At 39.0% G+C, this 23,575-nt stretch overlaps 2 protein-coding genes across 2 annotated transcripts in view; one reads left to right on the top strand and one right to left on the bottom strand.

Annotated features, from left to right (window-relative positions):
- Trmt2b (tRNA methyltransferase 2 homolog B) overlaps nucleotides 1-23,575 on the top strand; it is a 79,830-nt gene that overhangs the window by 48,091 nt on the left and 8,164 nt on the right. The window lies entirely within an intron of this gene.
- Nucleotides 7,764-17,445, bottom strand: Arl13a (ADP ribosylation factor like GTPase 13A). Its single transcript, XM_047535270.1, has 8 exons — nucleotides 17,387-17,445; nucleotides 16,951-17,021; nucleotides 11,796-12,045; nucleotides 10,862-10,967; nucleotides 9,991-10,178; nucleotides 9,238-9,364; nucleotides 8,970-9,150; nucleotides 7,764-7,816 (listed from the first exon to the last, which is right to left on the bottom strand). The coding sequence occupies exons 1-8, from the start codon at nucleotides 17,443-17,445 to the stop codon at nucleotides 7,764-7,766; spliced, it is 1,035 nt and encodes a 344-aa protein (XP_047391226.1).

The following is a 23,575-nucleotide window of genomic DNA, read 5'->3' as shown; positions in this document are numbered from 1 at the left end:
TCTTTGATAAAGTCATTTGACCGTTTGGGTGCTGAAAAGGAAAAGAGAATGACTGTCATTTGCTGAGATTTTAGTTTTTCAACCTTTCACCTTTAAGGTCACATTGCAATTTGTAACTTACAGGATCATTAGCCATTTTTCTAAGGAATATAATTCAAAATGGCATGCCTGTAAAGTGCAGTCATCAACCAACTGAAGCTCCCTTAGAGCTTGCCAATTAATTCAAGTGCAAAAGACAGTTGAAATGGAATATAACTATTATGTGTGAGACTTTAAATTTTTCCATCAGTGTATGTGTTTCTACATTGTATTTCTCATTGTTTCCTCTCAAAAGAGACTAAGCTAGATGCCCACACTCAGTTCACAGCCACATAATGGAAGAACATGTAATATCTTTAAGTCCATTCATAACTCTTAGGGATCCTCAAGAAATTTGGAGGGCAGAAACATTTGATCTGAGGACCTAAACTAGGAATTTAAATATTTTAATGCGTTATTCATAATTTTGTATTTACTGATTACTTTTAACCAAGCCAAAAAATATTTGAGAGCAAGAGGGGGTTATATTATATGTAGCTGTTTAATAGTCTGTCTCTTCTGTTGGGACTATACAGTTAGAGAAGATAAGGGTTTTATCTTGGTTTCTGTTGTATTTTTGACATCAGCACAGGATCTAAAATGTGGATATTCATAGAGGTAATATAGCAGGGTGGTCAAGAAGGGCATTGTTGGGATTAGGTAGACCTGGGCTCAAAACCTGGCTCCACCATTTACATGTTGTATGACAAGTTACTTAACCTCTTTGACTCTCTATTCCCCACACCTGTCCCTGTAAAATAAATGATCATACTACAGATTGTCCTTGAGTTACCAGGTTCCATCTCTCTTTTTTTTTTCCAGTACCTGCGATTGAACCCAGGGGTACTTGACCACTGAGCAACTTCCCAAACCCTTTTATGTTTTATTTTGAGACAGAGTCTTGCTAAATTGCTGAGGCTGGCTTTGAACTTGTGATCCTCTTGCCTCAGCCTCCTGAGTCACTGGGATTATAGATGTGTGTTGTCATGCCCAACTGATGAAGTTCCATCTCTATAAACCCATTATAAATGCATTTAATACTTCTAATCTATTGAACATCATAGCTTACCAATGCAGTATACCGTAGAATATCAGGGATTTACCTTTGTGATGGTATGGCTGACTGGGAGCGTCACAGCATCACTTAGCATACAGAACTGCATGTCCCTAATCTGGGAAATGATCTAAACTCAAAATTTGAAATGCTATTTCTAATAAATATGTCACTTTTGTGCCATAATAAGTTGAGAAATGAAGCCAACCACTGAAAATTGCTACTTAATTTCAGGCAAACAAAATCAAACACATTGGAAAGAGTTCCTTCCCTGTTGGTGTGGGTGTTTCTCAGCATTTATGTTATAGTTAAATATTACAGCTTCTAGTACAAAGTTTAAGTACAGTTTGAAGAAAAATGAAGCATAGAAAACAGACAGGGAAGGCCACCCCTCTCATTTTGTCATCTTCATAATACTGGTTGCTAAAAATAGCCCACTTGTCAAATCCCTTTACTATTGTGAGAGGTGCTAATGTGAGACATGTTTTCTGAAAATAGCTGTGATGAGGTGTCATGGATTAAGGGATTTGGTACAGAAATGATGGAGTTCCCTTCTAGATTCAGTAGCTCAGCCTCATAAATTGTTCAGAACACCTACTAGTTTTCCTTTTCAACCTCCTAAGGAAAGTTTTTTCTGGGTGGGGAGGAAAAAAAAAAGCTAAACATACTGTACATGTTGCATGCAATCCTGAATTAATCCCAAACAGAAAAAGGATACTAGTGGAAAAAGTGAAATATAAATAAAGTAAATGGTAACCAGTATTATACTAATGTTCATGTGATATTTTCGATCAATGTATCAGGTAGGTAAGATGTTCCCATTAGGGAAAGTTGGTTAAGGGTATACATAAATTCTCTGTACTATATTTATAATATTTCAGTGAATCTAGAATCTATTTCAAATGCAAAGTTTACAAAAAAAAGACCCTTAAGCATAGGTTTTTTAAAAACTAAACATACTGATTGCAAACTAATTCTCAGGTCTAGGTAGGTATTGAGCCCAAGGCTCCAGGGACAGAATTTTACTCATCCAGATATGTACTATATAGTTGACTACGTACTACCTGGGACAGGGTGATGAGAGGGGTAGTGTAAAACAATGCTTTACAAATAAGGGACTTTAATCAGCCTATCAGGGAAAAAAAGTTCCCTTTTTCAGCAAAACAGTAGCCTGACTTAAAAGATGTCCAGATATAAGATGTGTGGTATGTGTTTTTTTTTTTTGTTGTTCCAAGAATTAAACCCAGGGTTGCTGAGCTAAATTCCCCAGGCCTTTTTATTTTTTTTTAATTTCTTTCATTTTAATTATTTATTTATTTATTTTTTGCACTAGGGATTAAACCCAGGGGCATTTAACCACCGAACCATGTCCCCAGCCCTTTTTCTCTAAGTTTTGAAGCAGGATCTCACTAAGTTGCTTGGTACCTAGCTAAGTTGCTGTGGCTGGCCTCAATCTTGTGCCTGGCCAAATATATTAAACTCCCCTCTTGGAGTTGTTTGGTTGATTGTGGTCATGGAAGGAACTTTTCATTGTAGTACTAATCCTAAACTGGCAACTGTGTTCTGGTAGGTTCCCTGAGCATAATGGTGGAGGGGGAAAGGACCAATCTAAAGGACCAGATCCCTAAGCATTCAGTTCTTCTCTAATCCCTGAATCAAATTATCTGTGGCGTTAACTCCTAAATTAGCTAAGAGGCTGAAATCTAATGTGATCAGCATGACAGTTTTCTTGGGGGAAAAAAGGTATTATTAAAAACTTACTGGAGGAGTGGTATGGAATCTAAGATAGCTATGTGCTCTTCATTCTCTTAAGTTCTTAAGAGATGTAGTTTTTTAGGTATGCTTTACATTGTTGCGATCAGCACATGTACCTCTCTTATTCTGCTGTTTTCACTTAAAATTATTTTGCATTCTGATTTCTACTTGCACAAGGTACATGATTGCCATTATTAATGACTGTATATTATTGAAGTAGGATGGGCTTATTTTTCAGAGCAGACCTAAAGGCCTGCTGTCTTTTAGCACCAGACATCTATATTAGTTGCTGGAAATGGCCAACTAGTTCAAAAGTGGGGCCATGTGGGATTCTTGGATCATCAGCCCAGTCTGAGTGCTACAGCTGAAGGAATAAGGTGCAGGGCAGGGATGCCATAGTTCTTCTAGATGCACCTGTGAAAATGAAGTGGAATGAGAGGATGATTGATTTCAAGTTCTGGAAAGTTGGTTAGCTACTCTCTCTCTACATGTCTTCCTATTAGAAATACAAGTTTTGTGAGCCCAATAAAGGACTTATGGGTTTGAGTAACAAAGTAAGGAGTCCAGGGTTGACCCCTAACCCAGCCATGGCCAATGACACCTTGTGGTTAAGAACACAAGTTAGCAGGATTCTCCTGAGAAGATTGATGTTATGTTTGGTGCATTCCAAAATTGTCTTGCCAGTAGCAACTGCCTTGAAAATGAACGCTTCAAAGAGGTTGCTTGGAAGGAAGAATCATTCAAAGCACAGGTGGTATGGTTCAAGCACCCAGATTTCTAGGGTATTTATAACTAGGTTAGCTACAGCTGCTTTCCATACTCCAACCCTAAATTACCAGTTTTTATTTTCATTTTTTGTGGTGCTGGGGTTTGAACCCAGGACCTTGTACATGCCAGGTCACTATTCTTTCTTAACCTCTTTTGTGTGCTAACTATATGATCCAGGCTCTGCAGATCATAGACTGCTTAGCAGCCCTGCCAACAAATATTGTATATATTGGGTTAAACCAATATGTGAATGATGAATAGGGACCAGAGTTCAGGAGTTAAAAACCACTCAGAACAGAAGGAGCCCTGTACCAATTCACAATGAATTTTCTAGTCAGCCCAGATGGGTGTTTTTTTTTTTTTTAATTGTTGATGTTAGCCACTGAGTTACATCCCACCTCTCTTTTTATGGTTGGTGTGTGTGTGTGTGTGTGTGTGTGTGTGTGTGTGTGTGTTTTGCTGGGGATTGAACCCAGGACCTTATGCTTACAAGGCAAGCACTCTACCAATTGAGCTATATCCCCAGCCCTCTTTTTTTTATGTTTTGAGACAGGGTCTCACTAAGTTGCTTAGGACTTCGCTAAGTTGCTGAGGTTGGTCTTGAACTTGGAATCCTCCTGCCTCAGCCTCCTGAGTTTCTGGGATTATAGGCGTGAGCCAGTGTGCCCGGCCCAGGTCTATTTTTAAAGGCAATGTGGACAAGTACTTGACTCTATGTGGGACTTGTTGAAACCAGATGGGTCAGGGTCCTGTGCTTGAAGTACCTCTGACAGGAGCTAGACTCTAAAAGTCCTGGAGGAAGACTAAAACATTGACAACTAAAGAAGAGAAACCCCAAGGCAACCATTTTCCTTTTAAAAAAATTTGCCCTCCTGGGTCAAAAAACTATCCTTATCTTAGTCCCTGGGCTGCTGCAGATAACAGCTTTGTAAAATCTCTTGGGCAGTTAGGATTCTCAAAGGGGGGAAAATGAGAGGCAGTGGTTATAATTACCCTAGATTCTCTGTTCTTTGTCCTTAATTATATCACAAAATAATTATATCCCTCTTTGGGTTGTTCTCTATAGAAAAGGGGATACATTTTAAAATAAAACTGCTTTTGTTTGTGTTACTAGGCATTGAACCCAGGACCTTGCACATACTAGGCAAGCATTCTATCACTGAGCCACAACCTTACCCCCCACACCCCTTTTTAATTTTGAGACCAGGTCTCACTAAGTTGCTGAGGCTGGTCTCAAACTTGTGATCTTCCTACCTCAGCCTCCCCAGCAGCTGGGATTACAGGCATTTGTCACCATCTTTGGCAGAGAGTTTTATCAGACAGAAGACTACAATTCATCAAACTGCAATTCTTAAGAAAGCTGGATCGTACACATTTCTCATTATGCCATGTGTGCTTATGATGCAGGTATAGTTTCTCAGCTAACAAAGAAGGGGAAGTGGATGTGAAAAGGGGAAGGGAGTGTGTGCTATTAATATGAGCTGTGTAAAGAATTTAGGTTGAAGATCTCTAACAAAACTGAATTTCATTATATTGGTGCACTTCCCTTTATGCAATATATGAGTGCCTGGGTGTCAACCAAATTTTATAGTCCTAAAAAGTTACTTAAAAAATAGTCTCCATACAACCAGTACACAGTTATTCAAGTAAACAAGAAAACTCTTTGAGTGAATCTGAATTTTGTTGCTATAGACTGTTCATATACTTTCCAAACCCTGGGCAGAAATAACAGCAACCTATTTCAGAGGCCTGTTTTAAAGTTTACAGGGGACAATCCATACAAAAATGTCTAGATAGTGTCTGGCACATCTTAAGTAACTCATTAAATGTTAGCTACTATCATTATAATTTAGTGGAAGATCTTGTTCAGATCATTAGAGAGCTATGTTTTTACCTTTAAAAGTAATTTAAAAGCTTTAATCCAGGCATGTGGTTTGTTTTTGTTTTAGCAGTGCTGGGGATTGAACCCAGAACTTTGCACATGCTCTACCACTGAGGTAGATCTCCAGCCCCAGAACTCTTCTTTAGTAGAGGTATTTACTGCTTCCCTAGGTGAGAATGTTTATCAGCAGAATTCTCCAGTGATATTTATCAGGAAAACTGAGGAAAGTAGGTAGGTAGGCTGAGAAGCCTAAGAAGACTGAGGGTACCCAGGGTGAGTACAATATTTTGGGACAGTGGAGCCTGGCCGGACAGTATTTTGGGACAGGATGTAGGGATTTTTGAGTAACTTTGCCAGTGAGCAGCTATATCATCTTGGGCATGTTACTTAACCTGTCTGTACCCTAAGCTTTTCATCTATATGACAACCGGGGGTTGAACTAGAGATTCTAAAATGTTCCTCTCAGCTTCATGACTAATAAGCTGAGCTTCAAAGCCTGTCAAAGACCCTTAAGGTGCCTGGGGTGGTTCCCTTGGAGATAAGAGCAAATGATGCATCCTAAAACAGTGTCAGATCTTCCAAGTGAGGTTTTAAGATGGATCTTTCTGTGCCAGATTTCTATCCCTCAAACAATTATGGATTAATTGGTTTTTATTACTTTATAAAATGGTATAGAGTAGAGCTAAGAGTATGGGGTTATAGAGTTGGACTATGGTTTGAAAACCAATTCTGCTGCCTCCTAGTGGGTGCCCTAGGTAATTATCTAAATTCTGTTGCAATTGGGTTCTGCCTTTGTAAGGAAGATGGTTGTAATAAATATAACTTCATAGGCTTGTGAGGATGAAAGACAAGAGTATATGAAAAGCACTTAGCCCTGGAAAAATGAAAATGCTCGGTCAACCATGTCTGCTATTGCTTTTCTTATTGGTACTAATAATTTTTCTGACGTGGCCATGGATACACTTCAGCATTTTTTCCTGGATATAGCTTTCTTTTTTCCCAGTACTGGGGATCAAAGCCCCAAGTTCTATAGCTTTCTCTCTTTGAAGGGAGGTTAAGAAAGGTGTAAGTGAATCTTTCTGATGTGGAATTGCTCTAGAGTCAGATACAGGTCTAGATTCAATTCCATGCTCTGGTTTTTACAGTTTCCTCATCTGTAAAATGCAGTCAGGTGTAATGCCTACCTCCAAAGGTTGTTGGGAATAAGATAAACAATGTGAAGTGCTTAGCATTGTGCCTGGCATCCAGAAGGTACTGAATAAATTGTGTCTATGGTACTCATGATGAAAGTAATGATAGTAGTAGTAAAAACTACCACCACTACCACTACTGTCCTTGGGATAGAGGGTTGAATGCATTCAGTTGGTAGCAGAGGCATCATTGCTGTTCCTGTCAGGGACAGCAGAGCAATGTTGGGCTTCCCAGACAGTGGCTAACACTTGAAAACCAAGTTTGTGGGGTTTTTTGTTTGTTTGTTTTTTGGAGGTGTGACCAAAATTGATTCAGTAGGGCATAATTCTCAAGAAAAAGATTACATTTATTTTGCCATCCCTTGACATGCAAGAACCTTAAAGGAGAAAATGTGATTCTAAAGTAACCCTGTACTTCTGGCAATCAATTTCAGTTAGTCAACCACATCTTGTCTGAAACTTCAGTAGGAACATCTGGGTATGAAAGATGTAAAGTCTGTTCTTCTTTGCCAAGTTGGTGTTACTTCTCAAATGGACACACCCTAACTTCTTGAGCCTCTTAGTGGGTGTAGGATTAATTTGCTGGGTATAATACAGATGTACAGGAATAATGGTGGTTCTCAAGGATGTGATGTTAGAGTAGGTGGACTTGTGTGTGGACTGATATTATCAAATAGAAGTTAAAAATAACCTGAGTGTTTCTGCTGGTTCTGGTGATGAATTCATTTGGTGAGGGAGGTATATTGAGATGTTTCTTTGGATTTCCCTCTGTTTTTCTCTTTAACAGTCTGTTAAAAGCCTAATAAAAGAAAGAAAAGGTCAGTTACTGGAAGTGAAGCCAAGTGTCAGGTTTCCTTTCCTTCCCTGAACACTTTAGGGTAGGAGGATACTGGCTAGTTTCCAGGGGGGTGTCAACTACAACCCATGAGGTGCCTACCCTCTGCCCCAGCCTCATCCTTTCTCTTACTCTCTTCCCTTTGCCCTTCATTTTAGGAGTACTAACACAGGAACCAAGGGCTTCTCCACAGGGATTTGTTTATAACATCTCTTCTGTGTCCCAGGTATCCATTTTCTTTTTTTGCAATAGGGTTCTGAGGTTATAGAAATGAAAATGGAATTTCAGTTTTGGACAGAGATTTAGGGATAGTTGCTGATAATCTAGAAATATTCTCCCTCTTTTCTAGATTCCTTCTACTTAATTCTCATCCTTTCTCCCTTATCCCTGTCTTCTCCTGTTGACTCTGGCCAAGTCCAGGTCCCTGGACTTTTGGGTATCCTGAAGGGCCAGATCCCTTTCAGATATGAGGGGACATTGTAAGATTGACAGTTGACAGTTTTGAAGACTGCAGTCCCAAGGAAAAATAAGGAGTGGCCATTAATAACAGTGAGCCTTCAAGCCCTCACAACTTTTTGTAAAAAAAATGCCTTTATTGGGAGAAATGATATCTGCTTATTATAAAAAAGAAAATTTTGAATAAAACATGAATCCAAAAACTTGTTAACATCACCCAGTACCTTATCCCTAGAGAAAAATCACTGCTCATTTTTGGTGTTATCCCTCAATATATATCTATGCATATATACACCTTACTCTGTATATTCTAATCTATTGAATATTCTAGTCAATATAAATAATGCTCTTTCCCCCAAACATCAGGTTGTGGAAAACTTTCCTTATCACTAAATGTAAGTCATCATTAGCCTTTTTAATGTTTACATAGTATTCCATTGTGTGGAGGTATCCTAATTTATTTATCAGTTTCCCATTGTTGGACATTAGTTTATTTCCAACCTTAAGCTGTTGCACACAATGCTGTGATTTAACATCATTGAGCATACATTTTTTGGTGGGGGGCCCTTACATAATTGTCTTTGAATGTAGTTGAAGAAATGAGACTACTGACTCTAAAGGCTTCCACATTTTTAAAGTTCTTTATATATATTGAGGGAAGAAAGGAGATGATCAAACTACCCTCCATAAAAGGTTTTACTAGTTATATTTCCATCACTGAGAGTCAACCTTTAAGATATCCCTATGGCCATCCAAAAATCGTATGTCAAACAATGGTGGGGTATCATACTGGGCTACTAGATGGTAGTCCTTAGGCACTCTCCCTGTACTTCTCCTAGTCACCATCCATGGTGTGAGAAAAGAATTTCAGCCTCTACATAGGAGTAATATTATAGAAATTATGAGGGAAGTCCTATCTATCTTCTTCTCTAGTCACTGGTTCAATGTTACCTTCGAAAAGATCATCACCAACATATGGAGCTGGAGTCTGTAAGTTATTGCTTCGGTTGTAGTGAGGCTCAGTAATGTTCTGTGCTCCATTTCCCCCAGAACATTCACCTTCCTCCATGGGTTCATCTAAAGCAAATGTCACTGATATATTCTTTTTAGGTCTTAATCTTAGACCGTCTTTCTGTACAGCAAGAACATGGGAAAAGTCAGTTGGTACTCAGGAGTTCAAGGATTGTCCCTGGGTAGTAACACTTAAAGAACCATTTACCTGTAGAATTGGTTTTAGGGGCCTAGCTTCCATGGAGCGTTGTCCTAAATGCTGTCTTTTATCAAAATGCTGTCTTTTCTCAAAATTCTGTCTTTTCTCTTTGGACACTACCATTCTGGTAGAGAAGCTGGGAAGTTTGAAAGAACAAAGCAGTAGTAGAAACAGATACACACAAACATCTTAATGTAGCTACTACCCCATTTCTCCTGTATACCTTTGGGCAGTGAAAGTGACTACAGAGCAAGAGGATTTAGGCCTTTTACTCCTCAAAGCCTTGATCACCTCCTGTTTTTTTTTTTTTTTTTGTTTCCTCTTTAACTTCTCTGTCCTCTCACCTCACTCCTCATTATGGGGAGGACCAGATAAGGACCAGATAAGGACCATGACATTGATTCATTGAATAATAATGCTACTAGGCTCACTTAAGTGATACTCATGTTCCTTTTCTCCTCCAAATGGCAAGCCAGAGAACAGAACAAGCCCTGCTTTGGGAAAGCTGTAGTGAGGATAGATTGACTTTACCTTTATGTAACTTGTCCCTCTGGCGTGACCTCTCAAGTTGTGCCAGGGGTGGGAGTGTGCCTGACTTGTTGGGGTGTTGGTGGGCATTGCCCTAGCTCCACTTGGGCCATCTGACCTTGAGAGACTTGCTCAGTATTTCCCACAGTCTATCTCTCAGAACTCCCTGCTCATGTTGAAGATTGACTCCTGCTTCTATTCCTCTCAGTATATCTAGTGGAGGCAGCTCAATACCTATCTGAAGAGCATCTTTCTCCAGAGCCTCTGGTACTCTTGGAGGTTGGAAAGCTCAAAGTGGGTGGCTGTTGATTAATATACAGCTCTTCATATTTATCTCCAATGGCAGCTAATAGCCAGCGCAGCCCTTCAATTATGGGATGATGGTTCCTCCTTTGGAGATTTTTGATGGCTGAACATGGCTCCTGTGACAAAAAAGAAGAGACAGTCTCAGACTTGGAACCTGGGACCCCTGGAGCCCACAGGCCCTAAACACTTATCTAAATAGCAGGGGTACACATGTGTCTAGAGAAACTAGACTCCCTAGGAGACACTCAGCATTCACATCTGAGAAAATAAATGCAAGCCACAAAAACTGAAGTCCTTTAACAAAATGGTTGTAGTGTCTTGGATGGGTGACTTTGAGCAAGTCATTGCCCATCTCTGTTTAAGCCTCAGCTTTCTTTTTATTTTTTTTTGGTACTGGGGATTGAATCCGGGGGTGCTTAACCACTGAGAAACACCCCCAGCTTTTTTTATATTTTACTTAGAGACAGGGTCTTGATGAGTTGCATAGGGCCTTATTAAGTTGCAGAGGCTGGCTTTGAACTTGAAATCCTCCTGCCTCCTCCAAGCTGCTGGGTGTGTGCCCATGCCTGGCAGCTTTAGCTTTCTTATCCATAAAATTGGGGATATTAAAATTTTCAACTTTATAGAGCTGTTTTGAAGGCAAAATTCAATATTTATCACTTCTATCAAATTAGAAATCATCACTGTAGGTGTTGCCTGTCAGGGAGAGGCTTTGCCCCAAACCCGACTGATTATGGAATGGTCCAGACTTGATCAGCCAGAGTCTAGTTGAAGAGGGAAGGAAGAGATTGACACTTACCACTCTGCACTTGGACTTATTCTCATTCACTAGCCTTTCCAGGAGTAGAAATTCGATAATATCACAAGGCAAGAGGGCATCCTTTTTGTCTTGTTTGTTTGCCAGGCTGGAACAAAGCATATAGAGGGAGGAAAGAAGAGATGAAGAGTGAATCCAAAATAGAGGTGAACAGCAAGGGAGAACTTCTCTTAGTGTAACTACTACATATCCTGGAATTGGGTTTAAAGACATGAGACAAAATTTTCTAGCCAGGTTTTAATGGAGGAAAGAATGATTTGAATCCAAAATAATCCACAGGGCTCATTTCTTACTTCCCCTACTTCTTGCCATCAAACTAGAATTGCTAACTGGGATATGAATGAACTTAAAAGTTTTTACATCTTCACTCAACTCTATTCATGCTCTAGTTGGGCTTTCTAATGGGGAATTAAAAAGGTAAAAGGGAGTTGTTATAGGGGTCAGGATTGACTGACTACCTAAATTATCACCTGAAATAAGTGCCAGTTATAACTCTTGAGCAAGTTGTTAGGGGAGAAGGCCATTGTTATCAGCTATTGGGAGTGTGTATGTGGGGGGGTTCTTTCACCATGAGGTTTCAGGATCAGAGATTGAAACCAGAAAATACGAGAAGCAAAGTTGAAGAAGAGTCCAGGTTTTTGGGTGAGTGATCCAGCTATTGCTTTCCATTTTTCTTTGATGAATACCTTCAGAATTACCTTTGTACAAATCTATAATGTATTCCATATGGCAGTGTGGAGTAGCAAGTGGCTCTTGGAAACAGTCCCCAGAGGACTGGGCCACTCTACCTCACTGAGCCTAAGTGAAAATGAGGTCTAGCAAGGTATGATAAAAGGACCATTCAGCCTTTCATTTCTATGCTTCTCTTAAGGTAAAAATTGGGAAAAAGAAATAAGGCATAAAGGCAGAATCTTACAGTAAGATGGGTTTCCCTGCCACTCTTTTGTCAGACATTAGACGTGTTAGGATGTTCTTCACTTCCTGCATACGTTCTAAGTCACTTGAATCCACGACAAAAACAAGCCCTTGTGCCTGAGCATAGTAGTTTGGCCATTTTTCTTGGCCCTTCAGATCTCCATTCAGGTCATAGATGGATACTTCATACTCATCTAGCAGGAGTGTAGTCAGTTCTGATTTCACATCATTGTGTATCCTGCTGGGAAGTACTGGATACAGGGGCAGAGGGGAGAAGCAACCACAAAACAGAAATATTAGGTCAAACAATTTGTTGAACTTTGACTAGGTCTTGCTCTGAGAAATCCTATTGAAAAATCCTGTCACCCTGCTCATACTTGTGGATGCATCTTTCCAAACTATCACTTTGCCTGTGCTACCCACTCCTGGCTTAATAACCTGCAGTTAGTGCCCATTGCTCCTAGGATAGAATGCAGACACCTTTAGCTCCTCACCTGCCAGGCCTGTCTCCTAGCATTCTAACCTGGATGGTGGTCACAATGTCTCTGGCTCCCAGTTAGTCTGTTGTTCCCTCTGCTGCTTTGTTCACACTTTCCCCATTCATTTCACATGCCATGCTCTCTTTCCCTGGTCTTCACAGGATGACATTCCATCAGCTTAGAACACTCTTCCACTACTATATGCTTGGATAATGCCTATTTTTCAAAATCTTATTTATTCTAGAAAAATTTGCCTCATACCACCATCCCCAGTATGGACAATGTGCCTTTCTTCTGGGTTTACCATTATCAACACACATAATATGGTGTTGTTAGTTTGATGGTTTACTTGTCTGGGTTATAAACTACAACAGGAAAGGGAGCCCTTTTAATTTTTTTCACCGTTATATTCATGATACTCAGCACAGCAGCTGGCACACAAGTACTCACTAAATACTTATTGAAAGAACTTGATGAATGAACAAGAAGCCTTTCTCTCCCACCCTTCCTTTAAGGCCCAACTTAAGAGCCTTCTCTGGTCTGCTCACCTCTCACCTCTCTCAACACATTGTCTGAACTGGTCCTTCATCTATTTCTGTGCTTGCCTATTGCCTGTTACACTGTGGGTTAGACCATGGGTGTTCACTTAAGTGTTTATGGTGACTGTTACTATGGATGAGGGTATGAAGCCTTCTCTCACATATCTCTTCCAGGAAACCATGCTGGACTTGGACACATTTCCCTCTTTAAAAGCCATGTTCAGAACATAAAATCTCATAGGGAATCCATACTTCATTCAGCTCCTAAAAAATTCAGTTCAAGGGGCTGGGGAGATAGCTCAGCTGGTAGAGTGCTTGCCTCGCAAGCACGAGGTCCTGAGTTCGATCCCCAGTACCGCAAAAAAAAAAAAAAAAAAAAAAAAAAAAAAAAAAAAATTTCAGTTCAAAACAACAGCCTTAGCTGTGCCCAGTGATGCATACCTGTAATCCCAGCAGCTCGGGAAGCTGAGGCAGGAGGAATGAGGGTTCAAAGCCAGCCTCACAAATTTAGGGAGGCGCTAAGCAACTCAGTGAGACCCTGTTTCTAAATAAAATACAGAAAAGGGCTGGGGATGTGGTTCAGTGTGTCAGTGCCCCTGAGTTCAATCCCTGGTACCAAAACAAAATTTTTAAAAAAGCAGCCTTTATATGAATTATAGTATGCTGAACTGTTAGTTCTGGCTTAGCTTTCTGCTCATGTTGGTAGCAAAATGTTTTTATTGATTCTTGACACCCACACCTGGGAGTACTAAGACCAGAATCAATAACTTCTTTCTTGTAGTCTCAGATATGCCTGTGACATTCTCCACATAATTGCCAAAATGAGTCATTTGTGTAGTTAGTAATATTCTTTTAGATCTTCAGAAATGTATAATTCCACATTTTTATGAGTATACATGTCTATTTATGTATATTTTCATATTTTAATGTGATTTATAAAATCTTGTTTTATTAGTCAATGATCTTTTTAATAATAGTACTCAGATAACAATTTTCAGTCATAACTTTGATGTGATATTTGATATATCTCTATTAGACTACTTAATAAGTGACTAGGTTAAAAATTCTAAAGGTAATTTTAAAATCTTATTTCCTGCACCTTGATGAGCTTTATACTATTTTTTTCCTTGTTAGAGTAAAATAAATTTTTCCTAGTTTTTTTCTTTTACTTGAAATCCCGTCAATTCCTTCAATAACACAATCAATTGTTGATGAACTCTAGATGCCATAAGAAATTACCTGACAATTTATATTTCTCTTATTTCCTCTATAAATTTATAAACACCCTGAGGAAAGGTTCGGGCTCTCATTCATCTCTATGTCCCTGACAGTGTTTCATAAAGCATGACTAGGGAATTGTCTGCTTCACAGTTGCATGGGCATGATTGTTAGCTTCTATCCTGAGCCAGATGACTCAGAATCTCTAGGCTTGGGATCCAACCATTTGTATGTGTAATAAACTCCTTATAGTTAATAAAATCTCCAGGTGATTCTTGTGCACATTAAAGCAGAAAATTCACTGCTCTAGAGAGCCATGAAATTCATGCCTGATGTGTCTCAGCATCATCTGGAGAGAGTTGTTAAGTTACAGATTTCATGGCCTGCCCCAAACCAAAGTATCTGGGCCTCCAGGTACTTAGTCAGAGGTTTGAAGTCTCCCTAGATGATTCTTGTCATTGGTTCTCAGTATTCATTGTTCATGATCACTTCTGGAACTTTTTGCTTTACCACTGAACTACATCCCCAAGCCTTTTGTTTTTTAATTTTGAGACAGGGTCTTGCTCAGTTGCAAGGCTGTACCACTGCACCAGCCTACCTGTGGAATCCTGTGAAACTAGGCCTCATTCTCTGATGGTTTGATTTCATAGATGCTCAAGCATCATGGATTTTTGTGTTTTGTTTTGTTTTTCAAGTAATCCTCCTAAGTACTGAAACATATAGCCAGATTTAAGAGGTACTGTACTGGTCCTTATTTAGGACACCTTGTGCTTATGCTCTAGTTTCTTACCCATATGAATATGTCAGAAAAAATAGTGAATGGTATCATCAATAATCATATCTTGTGCGCCAAAATATTTTGTAGCTGGTGTCTCTAAATATTCACACAAGTTACTACTTGTAGACTGGAATTTCCTTCTAGGCAATTATCTGTTCTTGGCAATCACAGGAGCAGAGGTGATCTACTTGATTTGGGGTACAGAACAACTACTCTATTGACTCTGGTTCTGTGTGAACAGAGTATCATGAGGCATTCCTCAGAATGTGACATCAGTGCCCATTAAAAACTTTCCTGAGAATGAAGTCACCACCATAAACCAGTGCAGTTATGAATCAGCCCCAAGTCATTCACTGAGCACAAGGCAAGTTCTGCAGTAACAAAAATAAATAGACCTTCAGACGGTGTCCTCTAGGAATTAGAGTGGAAAACAGACACTATTCTCACAGACTAATTATATTCAGCTAATTCCAGCTGAGTACTTCCCAAAGCTGGCTGGCCATCAACAACACCTGGAGAGTTCTCAAAATATAGATTCCCAGGCCCCACCCAAACTGAATGGGAATCTAGGCATGAGGCCAATTTGGAACTCTAGAAAATCAACCCCAGTTTTGTCAGTAATATGGTGGTTTATCCTGGCTCCTTGACTTTCCTGCTGCTTTTTATTTTCTTACCATGTTTGCCTATCAGAATTAGGTGGCACGGAATCAAGTTTGCTGCCTTTGCTAAGTAGGGGGAGACTAGGCTGAACCATTGTCTAAAATGTGCTAGGAGCTGCTGTTGGGGCAGGGGAAGAAGATATAAAATGATAAATGTAGTCTCAGGAGAATGGGGGAACACACTGATTCCACAAATATTGAGTACCTGTCTGAAGATACTTCCACTTTTTAGTGAAGGCACTAAAGATACAGAGAAGACGAGATCCATTATGTCTCCTCAAGGGGCTCACAATCTAGGGGATGGACTTGGAGTTGCACAGGGATGATGTTAAAAGTACATGCTTCAGGGATGCTCAGGATAATGTGGGAGTGTGGAACTGGGAGAAGGCTTTCCTGTGGTCAAACTTCCACTGACTTGAGGTGTTTGATTAAGCATATAGATAACAGAGGGACTGAAATGCTAGGTAGTGGGATAGCAGGTACAGAAAATGCAGCCCTGTAACTAGAATGCTGTGCTGACAGGATGGCAAAGCATTTGTATTGATTTTATCAGAGGACATATGTGATGAGCATGGGAAATGAAGCTGAAGGAGGAGTTGGGGACCAAACCATGAAAGGCTTTGTGTATTGCTAAAGAATATAAGTTTCATTTTGAAGACAATGGGGAGGCATTGAGCAGTTTTGTGCAGGAACGTGCAGTCAGATTTTTGTATAATTCCTGTGGTAACTGGGAACACAGGAGATGGCAAGATCAGCCAGAAGGCTGCTGCTATACTTTAAGGGCTTCGAATTGACCAGTGGTAGAAGAGTTGGGTTTCCTATACTTTGCTGAGGGCTGTCAGCTTATATAAAACTCAGCCATGTCATCATGCCCCTTTATGTATTCAGTGAACATTGAGGATGTCCTAAGCCAGACAGTACTGGCCTCTTTGACTGATTGACTAGCAGTTACCTGGGTCTTCACAACTAGTATAGTAACTTCCTGAAATCCTGTGTAACTGTTTCTTGAAATGTCAAGTTATTAAATTAGAGATGTGGTATTAAACTTGGACATCTCCAAACTGACAATTCTCAAGCTCCAGCTTTCTATATTAGCTGTCACCAAGGGTTTCATGTTATTAAACTTCTTTATCATCCCACACTTGTCTCTTATCTAGACCAAATTCCACTTTAATTGAGCTCTGGAATTAGACACCATTTCAAACATGCTCTCCTTCATAATTTACTGCAATGCTTTACATAGTTTGAGTTCATTTATATTGACACTATGAGAAGACTTTCAATTAGGACATTTTACAAAGGGAACACATGACAGACATTGTACATAAATAGGCTGATAACACCAAAAGGAGAAAGTGTGTGTTGCGAGGTGTTTATCCTTCAAAAGAGGGAAACTAAGGACTAGGAAATAAGGCTAGGATGGAATGATTATTTCACTGGTCTCTGGGAGACCTACACCAGTATCTAATGCTTAGTTCCTCACATCTTTGAAAGGCCTCCACAAGAACAGTTTTGCCTGAGTTTTCCAAGCCGATGATAATGACAGTCGCATTCCTGGAAATGGAAGAGAAAAATGAGCCAAAGCCATAAAAACAGTTAATTGTTCCACAAAAGAGTTCTAGTCTTCCTTAGTGTTTGAGGACCTGCAGTAGTCCCAATGCTTAATACCATAAAAAGCCCAGCTAAAGTGTAGAGATGGTATGGGAGCCCCTCTGCAAAGCTTCCAAGGATGCTCTTCTTTCTTATTAACTTACCTCATAGAACAGCCTTCCTCCCTCTACCCTGTTCCCCATCATGCAGGTACTGCTCAGTCATTTCCCAAATATATCACGATGACTTGTCCCTTGAGGGATTGTGGGCAGATACATGGGAAAAGGTGGTAGAATGAGTGTAGTTTAGAAAAATAATTGTAACTTTACCTTCGTTTCTCTTCAGTTGACTTTAGCCGGGACCAGCAAGAGGTCAGTAGCCGGAACATGATTCAGCTTGGTTCTTAAATAGTAAGGGAAGAAAGTAAATGAGAATTCAGGCCCATTATTAACATTGGAATATAAATCATGCTAGTAAACAGAAATTCTGGTACTGTTATAATTTCATTACTTTGTTCTCTTCAACTTTGTGAATGTCATAGAGGGAGAAACTGGTTATCCTCAACTCCAGTGACAAGTCTTGTGCTGATGAGTAGCTTCCAACAAAATGGAGTGGCTTGTTATTAAAGCAACCCATATAGACACAATCAAGTGGTGTGGTCTATCACTTCAACTAGTTTGTCCCTATTAGGAATATATTTGTTCAACCTTGGGAAGGGAGCCGGGCTATATCTTGGAGAACAATCAGGTTAGGTTTAAAGAAGGACCTGTTGGGGAACCTGTTCTCAGTAACAAATGTCCATTGGGCTTTGTTCTCTTATTGCCTGGGCTTCAAAGATGTGGGTGTTAGTGACCCATTATGATAGATTTAGTACAATTCCTAGAGGTGTAAGTGACCTTAGTTTAATTTTTTTTAATTTATTTTTTAGTTTAATTGATTTAAAACAAATCCAGTGCCCCACTCTCAAAGTTTCCCAGGGAGCTATTTAAGTTTCCTGGGTGATTTCAATGTGCAGTCAGATTTGGAAGTTGATTGTCTAAAGAACAAGGATAATTTAGGCAATTGCTTCAAAAATCATCAATGTTGTAGCATGTGTCAGTACTTTGTTCCTTTTTATGACTGAAAAATAGTCTGTTATAGAGTTATAACACATTTATCTACTCATCAGCTGATGGCTATCAACAATTGTATATAAGTTTCTGTGTTGACGTGTTTGCATTTCTCTTGGGTATGTAATTTCTATGGCAAATAATACTTCTATGTTTAACCCGAGGAACTGCCAGGTTGTTTTGCAAGGTTGTTATAACATTTGATTCCCACCAACAATGCAAGAGAGTTCTAATTTCTCCCTGTCCTTGTCAACACTTACTGTTGTCTTTTTGTTTTAGCTATCCTAGTAGGTGTGAGGTGTATCTCATAATTTTTTTGGTAGTTACTGCAGTGCTGGAAATCAAACTCAGAACCTTGCACATACTAGGCAAGGACTCTACTACTGAACCACATCCCCAGCCCTTTTTGTTGAATTTTTTTTTTTTTTTTTTGAGGAGGTACTAGGGATTGAACCCAGGAGCATTCTACCACTTTTTGTTTTATTTTTTGTTTTGAGGTAAGGTCTCACTAAGTTGCTGAGGCTGGCCTCAAATTTATGATCCTCCTCCTTCAACCTCCTGAGTCATATTTTTATTTAATTTTGAGATAGGGTCTCAATAAGTGGCCCAGGATGGCCTTGAATTTGGAGTCCTGCCTCAGTACCTCCCCTCCCCCCAGTAACTGGGTTTACAGGCATGTACCAATGCAGCTCATTATAGTTTTGGTTTACATTTCCCTAACAGTTAATTATATTGGGACTTAGGAAAATACTTCAATTGATACTTAGATGGGCTTTTCTTTGGTATCTAATGAGCATTTATGTGCTAGCTTATTAATGGATAACTTAGCAGGGTTTCGCAGAGTCATTGACTGATTTGGAGACACATTTCATGGCATTTCTTAGAGCATGGCTCCCTATAGGAAATGATTCAGCTTCCATAAGCACTCCTGGAGAATGGCTCTGGCTTATTGCATACAAAAGGGAAACCTTATATATGACTTGTGATCAAAACCAACCTTTAGTTTTGCTGATGAAGCTGATAAGACCTGAAGCTTGAAACACCAGAGTCTAATTATCTGGGTTCCATGATAGCTATCTCCCTTTGAGACAAGCAAGGCCCAGTAACAGCTTCATGTCTATTTCTGATCATTGGCAGAGCATCCTAACTTGATCTTTGGCTCTGTGTTTGTCAGTGCCACTAAGAAGGGTCAAATAGGCATCACACAAGTTCTTCCTTTAGAACAGAGTATAGGTAGTGTAACAAAGTGGAAAAATGATTGAATTAGTGATTACCAATCCTCTATTTCCAGTGCCTCTCCTGGGTAGCCTGGAATGAAATCACCTAAATTTAAACTGTTGTTTATGGATTTCTCATCTGTAAAATGAGGTTAACATTATAATTTCCTTACCTTGAGGTGATTAATTACTTCTGTGATGAATAGTTGTTTCTTTTTGGATGAAAAACATAAGGTATATAGAGTAATGAAAAGGTTCATTGAGCTTTCTAGCCTTCTTGACAGAGTAACAGCCCACTTGTCCACTTCTACAGGGTAGGCAATGTCCTAATAATGGCTGTCGAGGTTCTGGCATATCTATGGCAACCATTACCTGGTTCTTAGCAACCAAAGTCACATCTCCTTATTGTATTATTAGAGATAATTAATATTAATTTTATTCATCTTACAAAATACTTATATGGAAGTTACTGTGTAACAGCATTCATTTCAGCACTTCATACATATCTCATTTAATCCTTATTACCACAAAACAAAGTTGGGAATGACCTTTTTTTTTCTTTTCTTTTTTTTTTTTTTTTTCAGTACTGGGGATTGAGACCAGGGCCTCCTACGTGCTAGATAAGCACTCTACTAATACATTACATCCCCAGCCCTTTTTCTTTAGACTCCTAGGTAGCTGAGGTTACAAGTATGCTGGTGTTACAGGTGTGTACAACCACACCTGGCGGAACTGTCATTCCTACATTTAAGAGAAAAGGTTAAGTAGCTTGCCAACAACTATAAAATGGTAAAGCCAAAACCAAAACCTAGGCAGTCTGGCTTTAGAGTCTGTGTATTAGGTAAAAGGTCTGATAGGCAGTGTGAATAAGAAGCCCTGAGGTACCAGAGGAACTTCCTGTGATTTGGGCCTTTCTATCTCTTCTGTCTAAACTTTATCTTTTTTAGTGAACTTCTTAAAGAAACTTTATTTTTTTTAGAATGTTTACAAAAAAAATTACAAATATAGTACAAGGGGTTTTTATAGGCTATTGAGACTTTTGAAGGAAAAGTTAAAACTGAAGAAGATAAATAAGGAATTGTGACAGCCCAGTCCAACTCTGATTTGACTTCACAGAAGGTAAAATGTTGATGATAACTGGGATCATTTACTTGTTACCAACTGACTAGTATTATATGAGGTAGCATGAGGATTAGTGAGTAGCAGGCTTAGGATAAAATTGGACCTAACCAGATAGATACTTATAGTGGTATTTGATATCATTGATTATCTTTACAATTGATGGAGATAAAATTAGTAAGAGTAACCATAATTGCCTAGTGTTATGTGTCATCAGGAATAAATTCTACCTTTGAAGCAGTGAAATATTAGAGGAAGATAAATATGTCACAGCAGTTCTCTGAATGGGTCCAGTTTTGTCCTAGGGCATTGGTTGTGGAATCTTCTACTGATTTGACCCTGGTATGACACTTTGCTTCCAAACCAGCCTGAGTTGCCTGTTAGAGTTCTTTCATGATCCTTTGAAAACAAAGTAATTTTTCTTTTGAACCTTTTTTTTTAATTACTTTATTTCACTACCTCATAATTACCACCAATCTAGTAGCACTGCCTCTCACAGTACCTATATGTCTTTGATTTGCTGGCCATTTAGTTTTTTGTTGACGAATTCTGCTGGGAATTTCTGACAGTTCATTTTTTTTTTTTTTTTTTTTTTTGCTTTGGGGATTGAATCCAGGGGTGCCTAACCACTGGACCACATCCCCAGCCCTTTTAAAAAAATGTATTTAGAGACACTGTCTCACTAAGTTGGTTAGGGCCTTGCTAAGTTGCTGAGGCCAGCCTCAAACTTGTGATCCTCCTGCCTCAGCCTCCCAAGCTGCTGGAATTATAGGTTTGCACCAACATGGCTGGCTGACAGTTTATTTTATATTTCGTTATTATGAGAGAATCATTTCTTCATAGTTACATAATTAACCCTTTTGATCTATAAACATACATACATGTTTATGTCTGTGTCTATGTGAGGATTATAGAAGTATGATCTCACAAAATCAGGATGTTATATTCATTACTTTGGAGTGGCGGAGTAGGAAAGCAGAGGGGGTAAGGAAGATTATTATTTATTTTGTTCCAATGTTGTGAACAATTATTCATTTTGATGTGAAATATAGAAATAGAAATTAAAAACCATCCATGGCTCCTACTCACTTGCAAGTTCTCATTACCTCTTCCTTGTACTTCTGTAGTAGCCTGCACTTCTGTTTGTGTCCCTTACCAAATATTCTCCCACCTAATAAGTGGCAGAGTATTTAAATGAGCCAACATAGAACATGGCACTCTCAGTTAAAAACCTCAAGTGTGCCAGGTGTGGTAGCACATGCTGGTAATCCCAGTGCCTCTGGAGACTGAGGCAGGAGGATTGCAAGTTCGAGGCCAGCCTTGGCAACCTCTTTTTCAAAATGAAAAACAAAAAGGGTTGGGGATGTAACTCGGTGCTATATAAGAGTGCTCTTGGATTCAATCCCCAGTACTGGGGAAGGGGAGGGGGGGAAAAAGAAAACCTTTAAAACCTTAGATTTTGAATAAATTCCACCTTTAAACCTTTCCTTAGATTTTGAATAAATTCCAAAGTTCTGTTCTTACTCTGAAAAGCCCTGCCTGATTTGTACCTTCCCACCTTGCAAGCTCTTCCTCTTTGTTCCTGTCTATCCCATGCCCTTTGAACTCCAGCCTCAACTCAACTTGTGGGATATGAACAAATACATATTCTTTCCTTGAGGCTTCCTTATATCCTACTCCTTCTATTCTCCCTGTTCTCTGCCTCAGATTTCCCCTCCCATCCTTCACTTTAGTGGCTCCTTTTCATTTTTTAGTGCTCAACTTAAATCTCCTCCTCAAAGATTTCCCTGACCCATCTCATTTCTCTTTCCCCAATATATTCCTGTTATATTCCTTTCTATTCCTGTTATATTTATTTTTGATTAGTTTATAGTATAAAATAAAACATGATTAGAGAAAACTATTCAAAACTTAACTAAGCTTAAAGAGTTACTGTAAAATCAATGCCCTTATAAACACCACCTAGGTCAAGAAGGAATATGTTGTCAGCCATCCCATGAGCCCCTTTTTGTGTCTCATTCAAATCATAGCTTTCTCTTTCCCTGCAAAAGTAGCCATTATTTTTTAATATTTTTTATTCTAACTAGTTATACATAACAATAGAATGCATTTTGACATATCACACATAAATGGAGTATAACTTCACATTCTTTGGTTGTACATGGTATATATAGAGTTACACTGGTCATGTAATCATATATGCACATGGGGTAAATGTCTGATTCATTCTATTCTCCTTCCTACTCCTATAGCCCCTCCTCAATAGCCATTATCTCGTCTTTTATTGGTAGTCACTTCTTTGTGTTTATTTTTTTATCACCTAAGGATACATTCTTAGACATTATAGGTTTTCTTTTTTAAGGTTTTTTTTTGGGGGTGCTGGGGATTGAACCCTGCAGGGCCTTGTGCATGCAAGGCAAGCACTCTACCAACTGAGCTATATCCCCAGCCCAACAGCCTGAATTTATAAAACTATTTCAAATTCATATCAACTTAATTTCAATCGCATATAAAAATTCTTCTCCTTTGCAGCTGCACCCTCACTTTGTTATCATGACCTACATATTTTTGTATGTCATATGCTTATAATATAGATTTAGAATTATTTTATGCATTTGTCTTTTAAATCATGTAGGAAATAAAATGAAATCATAAACCAGAAATGCAGTAATACTAATTTTATGTTTATTTATGTAGTTTCCTTTACTGGAGACATTTATTTCTTCATATGATTTGAAGTTGCTATCTAGTATCCTTTTGTTTTGACTTGAAGGGTGCTATTTAGCATTTCTCATAGGGCAGGTCTACTGGTAGTGAACTCCTTCAGCTTTTTTTTAAAGCTGGGAATGCCTTATTTGCCCCATTTTTGAAGTTCTTCTGGATACATAATTCTTGGTTGACTTTTTTCTTTCACCACTTTAAATATATAATTCCAATATGGAGGTTCATCAAAAGACTAGGCATGAAACCACCATATGACCCAGCTGTACCATTCCTCAGTATTTATCCTGAAGTATGAAGTCATCGTTTTACAGTGATACATGTATACCCATGATTTATAGCAGCACAATTC

Source organism: Sciurus carolinensis, chromosome X (assembly GCF_902686445.1).
Source record: "Sciurus carolinensis chromosome X, mSciCar1.2, whole genome shotgun sequence".
NCBI classification, from domain to species: Eukaryota; Metazoa; Chordata; class Mammalia; order Rodentia; family Sciuridae; genus Sciurus; species Sciurus carolinensis.
This window is presented reverse-complemented; position numbering and strand designations above follow the sequence as displayed.

Excerpts from the sequence above, each read along its gene's own strand:
- Arl13a (XM_047535270.1), bottom strand. The coding sequence starts at position 17,445 with ATGTTCCGGCTACTGACCTCTTGCTGGTCCCGGCTAAAGTCAACTGAA. Across the intron at positions 12,046-16,950 it reads TGTGGAGGCCTTTCAAAGAT|TACTTCCCAGCAGGATACAC; the intron begins GTGAGGAACTAA and ends CCCTGTATCCAG. Across the intron at positions 10,968-11,795 it reads GCAGGGAAACCCATCTTACT|CCTGGCAAACAAACAAGACA; the intron begins GTAAGATTCTGC and ends GCTTTGTTCCAG.